Here is a 7,158-nt window from a genome sequence, read left to right on the forward strand (position 1 = left end):
AATTGAGACTGAAAATTTACATTACTCATATCTCTTACAGTTGCACAAACATATATGCATCATATGTGCTTGGAAAATGCTCATAAAATTGACAAAGTAAATCATTACACAAATAGAACATTTAAAAAGCCACCTATCAAATATAAAATTTCCATTAAAAAAAATAACGTTATTTATTTATTTATTAAATTTTTTAAAATTTAATTAAAAAAGTTATAATTTTAAAATATTAATTTTATATTTAAGCCCAGGAAATAGTTAAATTGATTAAGTTACAGTGGCCAATTAAAAAGCTACAGGATCAAGTCTCCTTAACCTTAATAAGTAAGAATAATAAGTCTCCTTAATACCTTAAGGAGTAAGCCTAATAAGTTTTCCATGTGGTGTGGGTGGATCATCTACCTTCATTCCTCGATTCCCCATAACATGTGGATGGTAGATTCCTCATAACATGTGGATGTTATTCGGGGAGGTAGGTAGTGCCAGATTGGTCCAGTCAACCAAAAAGAAATCATCAAAGTGTTTGAAAAAAGTAAAGAGAATCCTGTTGCGCATGTTCACAAAAGCTTCACGACCAAAGAGTTGACCCGACAAGAGATAAACAGATCACAAGTCCCTCTGCACATTCTTGGTCGCTAAGGTTGGATATCATTTTATGTTCTACTAAGCCAACTGGCTAGTGCAGTAATCAAAAGACCAGAATGAAATCTCACTACTCAGGATACTCATGGGCTGCCATGGCCATCCTAGCACCATGCTTTTCCTTAATAATATTTGCACACGAAACCCCATTTCATACCGTTCTTCATAACTCCTCTATGGAAGGGTTCAGCATAGAAGAAGCAACAATTCCAGAAATTCAGCAGGCATTCAAGGCAGGCAAGCTCACCTCAAGAGGACTCGTAGAGTTCTATCTCGATCGGATTAAGAAACTCAATCCACGACTTCATGCAGTTATCGAAGTCAATCCAGATGCACTTCTACTTGCAGACATGGCAGATACCCAGAGGCTGAAAACAGGTGGAACCATTGAATCAGCTCTCCATGGAATACCCGTGCTAATCAAGGACAATATTGCCTCCAAAGATGAGCTCAATACAACTGCTGGGTCATTTGCTCTATTGGGTTCCAAAGTTGCAAGGGATGCAGGTGTGGTGAACAAACTGAGGAAGTCTGGTGCAATAATTTTGGGTAAAGCAAGCTTGAGTGAGTGGGCAAACTTCAGGTCTTCCAATGCACCCAATGGTTGGAGTGCCAGAGGAGGCCAGGTCAAGGTCCGTGTGCTTCACTTTGTTCAATATCAATATTTTGAATTTCTCATGAGCCTTGTGCAATTATAGTCGTGTAAATTCTTTGAAAAACTAATGACAGTGAGTATCTTGAGGAATTCTCCAGTTTAGTTTTTCGGTTAAGACATTTTGTGTTTCAATTTGACTGTGCTATCATATCATATCGCTTACAGTGTGTAGAATTGGGTCTGATGATGGGTTTGAATTGTGCAGAATCCATATGTATTGACAGCTGATCCAAGCGGATCCAGTACAGGTTCGGCGGTGGCTGTGGCAGCGAATATGGCAGCTGTGACGCTAGGCACAGAGACTGATGGCTCAATTCTCTCTCCATCCAGTGTTAATGGAGTTGTTGGAATAAAACCCACAGTTGGACTCACCAGCAGGGCTGGAGTCATTCCCATCTCACACCACCAAGACACTGTGGGGTAACTGCAATTTTCTTGAACTACTCCTGCTCTTTAAAATTATCCTGAGCTTTTGGTTAGTTAGAACCCCCAAATTTTATTGGCTAGATTAGGAACTTACTCGGCGGACTTTTCAGGACTTGCTCTTTTAACCAGCTCAGGTAAAACCAAGACCAACTCAGTAAGAGATATATCTTGTTGAGGTTAACTATGGGAATCAGTAACTAGTTTGAGTGCTTAGAGTGATCTAGGCAATGCCCCGGCAGTAAGAGTCCTTAAGAGTGTTCTAGGCTAGGACCCAGCAGCAAGAATTATCTTAGGAAATTACTTCATTGGTAAGGAATGACCTTTTATGGTAAGAACTTTCAAGACCTTAGCTGACTGAGAAGGGTCTTGAGTTTTTAAAAAGGATTCGTCCTGATCTTACCAGAGCCTTGAATGCAGAGACAAGGCTGTCCTTCAACTGACTACAACCGAGATAAGGTTGAGTGCAGATATGTTTTTGGCTACTTTGTTTCTAGTTTTACTTTTATCAATATAATTGAACTTCAATTTTTTTTATACATAACACTTCATTTTCAGAATCTCAAATCTTTGAGTACACAACACTTCATTTTCATTTTCAGAGCAATTGCTAATTAAACTACTGCTTACTGTGAATGAATATGTATTGCCTCTTGATTCATAACAAACCTTACTGGCTTGGCGTTTCAGGACCAACTCTTTAGTTCAGGTAACACTAGGACCAACACAGTAAGAAATAGAACTGCCATGTTACCTGATAGAGAACAGTTGATATTTCGATCTGGACCAAGTTTGCAAGAGCTTTTAGGACATCACCTGACTGAGAAGGGTTCATCACTTATTTGAGTTATCACGAAAGGAAGGTCTTGATAAGTCATACCTTCCATGGTTTTGGTCTTTGCCTGGTCTCCGAATGCTGAAGCGACGTTATCCCTCATCTGAGGGTAGTTGGATAACCTCTAACAGTTTTTTCTCGGACATATAAATGAATGTGTTTTGAAGAACTGTCTAATATTTAACATTTTTTTCTTACCTTCCATGGTTTTGGTCTTTGCCTGGTCTCCGAATGCTGAAGTGACGTTATCCCTCATCTGAGGGTAGTTCGATAACTTTTAACAGTGTTTTCTCGGACATATAAATGAATGTGTTTTGAAGAACTGTCTAACCTTTAACACTTTTTCCTTTGTTTTCTCTTGGATTTGGAGATGAATGTGTGTTGACCCCAATGCGCTGTTACATAACAGACCCATTTGCAGAACTGTAACGGACGCAGTTTACCTGCTAGATGAAATTGTTGGTTATGATCCACGAGACCACAGAGCCTCGAACAGTGCAGCTCCGTTTATCCCAAAGGGAGGCTATAAGCAGTTTCTCAAGCCTGATGGGTTGCGTGGCAAAAGACTCGGCATTATTCGAGGCAATATTGGATCCAGTGAAGCGGTATCCTTTGAGAAGCATCTAGCCACGTTAAGGTCATATCAGAATGAACTGTAATCTTTTCAGTTTACCAAAGATAAATAGACAGTAGCACTACATCTGATTTATGAAAAAATATATGTTGTAACAGACTGCTGTTTTCTGGTTTGCAGGCATAAAGGGGCAACATTGGTGGCAAATAACGGTATCAATGCCATCTTCAACGCGGATTATGGGAATGACATGCTAACAGTTTTGTTGTACGATTTTAAACAGGATTTGAATATGTACCTTTCAGAACTACTCGAGTCTCCTGTCCGCACACTCGCTGATGCCATCGCCTTCAACAACCAACATCCGGAGGAGGTATAATCTGTCTGATCTAATCGCATTAGCTGCAGATCCACTAAAATCCATGCTGTAATCTACCTTGAGTCCGTCCAGATCTGATTTTACAGTTTAACTATCCCACGTGGTGCAGGCTTATTAGTTCCTCTTATGTCAACTATCTCCGGTAGTGCCTATTATTAGCTCTTAACGCCATACCTTAGTTCTTCCTCTGAAAAATTGAGGGCATCCAACGCCATGCCTTAGTTCTCCCTCTGGAAATTTGAGGGCGTCCAAGTTCTGGATGCCATAAATTTGCCAATTTGGCATTTTTGGCTTTATTTGTTTCTGGCATGCTTGCTTATTCATATGGTATATGCATTGTTCAACCTAGTACCATTTCCATGCTTGCTTATTCATATGGTATATGCATTGTTCAACCTAGTACCATTTCCAGGGTGAATGGTTTCATTCAGGTTTCTTGATGGACTCAATTTTCTAGGATGATTCTTCCCTCCCCGCATCAATGCATTGTTTATCATTTTTGCCTTAGATAAAGAAACATCCTCATCCTCTGTACCCCTCTTATTTGTTCTTCCCCTGTTTTTTTCGTTTATAGTTTTATCATTTTTGCCTTACATAAGAAACATCCTCTATACTGCTATTTGTTTTTCCTTCTTTTCCTTCTAAATATACAAGTGATGTCATCATATTTTGAAAATATACCTTTTATTTGTTCTTTTTCTTTTTTTCCTCTAAATATAGAAATGACCTCATCATATTTTGATTTTATTTTCAGTTTTCTAATTACATTTTTGGCTTTATGCTTTTGTCAATTGATAAATCTTGTTTGTTGCTAGATTTTTTCTTTCTTTTTCTTGGGGAAACACAATTGGTAGAATTTGCATTTCCTTAACCTGATAGAAGGACTTTTATATAATCCAATGGTAAAATTATAACTATTCACGTCTGTCTTTTGAGTTCTCCATTTCTGAATAAAATAGATTATTTTGGTTTCATTGTCTTGGTCTTCATTTTATCGGGTCTATAAAAGGGTAAGGGTTATTTTGCTTTTTCTTTTGACTTACAATTGATGGCCTTGGACCATATTTGTTTTTATATCAACCATTCTCAATTTGAATTTTTCACACTTGGTGTAGCCTTGTATTCTTTCAACCTATAATATTGTTTCTAGTGGTTAAAGAGTTCCTCTCAGGACCATGGATATCTTCCATCTTTGGTTGGTGCTCTTAGTGATTTGCCTAATTGGTTAACTTTGATGTCTAGTCTACTTCACAATTAAAAGTTGCAAGCTATGACTTATGACTTGTCTAAATCTTTCTAAAACTCTTATTGTAGTTTCATTACCTATTCACATACCTACAAAATAAAGGGGACCTTTTAATGGACTCACCTACAATTCTAGGGTGAAAACCCATGGCTTGACTAATGAGGAAATTTATTCCCTTATTTATGGGTTGGTAGTGTTATGCCCAAGAATCCCTTGTGTTTAAATATATTTCTTCTCTTGCATATTTAAACTTGTGAGAACTTTTAAATCTATATCCTTTGTGTAATTCTAATTGTTTTACATTGTATTTAGGTTTTAGTTTTCTTTACCTATTCTCTTCACCCAAGCTTGGTTTTCTTTCTTATATCTTCTTGGTTGTATTTGGGTCTCTCCTCTTTATTTTTGGTCTTGAAAATGTTACACCTTATAGTGACCATATAGTCATCTTCTCTCACCTTGGTTGAGTTCCTTCTTTAAAAGAAGGCTTAAATTATAACCTATAAAGTCGGAATCACATCTTCCTATGAGACCATAAGATAATTTCACATTTTAGATCATATCTTTTTTTTTTTTTTAATTGTTTCATTGTATCATATGTACATGTTAAAATTGTGGAACCATTCATTATTTTGTGTAAGAGGATAGCAATTTTTAAGTATGCAAAGAGGTCTAGCTCATAAAGTTTTAATTGTTTTTTGTTTCTTTTCCCTTTTCCAGTCTAATTAACCATTGTATATTATAATCTAATTAAGGGTTTTCACATTTCTAGAAAGTTAATTCACACCTCTACTCCTCTCTTACATATAAAATTGATAATAAATCTTAATGCTATTGGTTTCTTTTTTAGGTGGGAATATAAAAACTATTGTTTATCTTTTATTTTGAATTTTCATACTTATAGTTTAAGGAGGCTAGGCTAGGTTTTTTTTTTTTTTGGTTTCTTCTAATTCTATTTTTTCTTGTGATATGGATGCAAAAGTATAAAGTAATTATAAATATCTTTAAATTACAAATATACTTTTAAAACTAACAATTTCCTTTTTTTACCAGGAAAAAATTCTTGAATATGGGCAATATCTGTTCCTTGAGGCACAAAAAACATTGAACTTCAATGCAAAGGGATATAAGAAATCTCTGAAAAATGTTTACTCAATAACCAAAAATGGAATTGATAAAGTGTTAAAAGACTATAAATTAGATGCACTTGTAACACTTGATGGAAGCATCATGGGTATTTTAGCCATTGCAGGGTATCCTGGTATCACTGTACCTGCTGGATATAATAAATTAGGTGTTCCATTTGGCTTATATTTTGGAGGGGTGAGGGGTTCAGAGGGAACTCTTATTGAGATTTCTTATGCTTTTGAACATGCAACCAAGATAAGGAAGATTCCCCATGTGTAGAATATAAAATAAGATGATATCTATGTAAGCATAATCCTACTAGAGGTGTGCATAAGCATAATCTTGATTACAATCATTCAGGATATTTACAACTCAATGCATTATGAACTAATGTGGAATTTGGGATTGAACTACAATAATCAAGCTTTAAGATTTTGAATTATTCTTTTGAAAAAATAGTGTTGCTAAAGATCATTTATTATTATAATGTTGATTAATTTAGATATTTCTTTTTATTATTAAATTGTATGATAAAAATAATAGATTGTCTTTCATATATACATAATTTTAGTAGTTAATCATCCTTGACTTATTGTGATACTCTAAGTGAATGTTATGACATTACTATTTTATTAATAAGATTCATATAATTATAAAGTTTATTAGAATTTAGTAAGCTTTAAGATTTGGAATTGTTTTGTTGAAAAAACATTGATGTTAAAGATCAATTATTATTATAATGCTAGTAAATCTAGATATTTCTTGTTATTATTAAATTGTAACGATAAGAATAACAATTATTTTTCATATATACATAATTTTTGTAGATAATAATCTTTAATTTATTTTGAGGAAGTTTACCTAAATGTTATGAGGCTAATATTTTATTAATAAAATTAATATAATTATGAAGTATGTTAGAATTTTATTTTATTATTAATTTATATTTTAAGTAAAAGCGATTATAACAAGTATTATTTATTTATTTAATAGAAATGGGTAGTTTATATTAATCTAGCTAGAAAACAAGCCAACGCCCTCACATTCAAAGATTGTTCTTTTTTAGCAACATTCCAAAATTGTTTAGAGAATATCCATATCTACCTTGCCTTTTCTTAACTATGATTATTATTGCATTTAGCTTATAAATTCTCCAAAATATTCTTTTGTATACAACAAACTTACAAAACATTCATAACTAAACAGAAATGATACTTGTTGCTGTATTTCCTTCCATCTTGTTTGTCTTGGACAACTTCCATCTAGAGACGGAGCATCA

General features: G+C 34.5%; 1 protein-coding gene across 1 annotated transcript; it reads left to right on the plus strand.

Moving 5' to 3' along the window:
- The first annotated feature begins 515 nt into the window (after nt 1–515).
- LOC149241515 (putative amidase At4g34880) lies at nt 516–6,306 on the plus strand. Its single transcript, XM_089373996.1, has 5 exons — nt 516–1,274; nt 1,503–1,717; nt 2,965–3,192; nt 3,310–3,502; nt 5,805–6,306. The coding sequence occupies exons 1-5, from the start codon at nt 702–704 to the stop codon at nt 6,156–6,158; spliced, it is 1,563 nt and encodes a 520-aa protein (XP_089230122.1). The 5' UTR covers nt 516–701; the 3' UTR covers nt 6,159–6,306.
- Nucleotides 6,307–7,158: the final 852 nt, after the last annotated feature.

This window comes from Pinus tabuliformis, chromosome 8, assembly GCF_031772625.1.
Source record: "Pinus tabuliformis cultivar Carrire ecotype Pingquan chromosome 8, CPIR1, whole genome shotgun sequence".
Classification (NCBI taxonomy): Eukaryota; Viridiplantae; Streptophyta; class Pinopsida; order Pinales; family Pinaceae; genus Pinus; species Pinus tabuliformis.

Coding starts and splice junctions, on each gene's coding strand:
- LOC149241515 (XM_089373996.1), top strand. CDS start 702: ATGAAATCTCACTACTCAGGATACTCATGGGCTGCCATGGCCATCCTA. Junction 1,275..1,502: donor CCAGAGGAGGCCAGGTCAAG/GTCCGTGTGCTT, acceptor TGAATTGTGCAG/AATCCATATGTATTGACAGC. Junction 3,193..3,309: donor AAGCATCTAGCCACGTTAAG/GTCATATCAGAA, acceptor TCTGGTTTGCAG/GCATAAAGGGGCAACATTGG.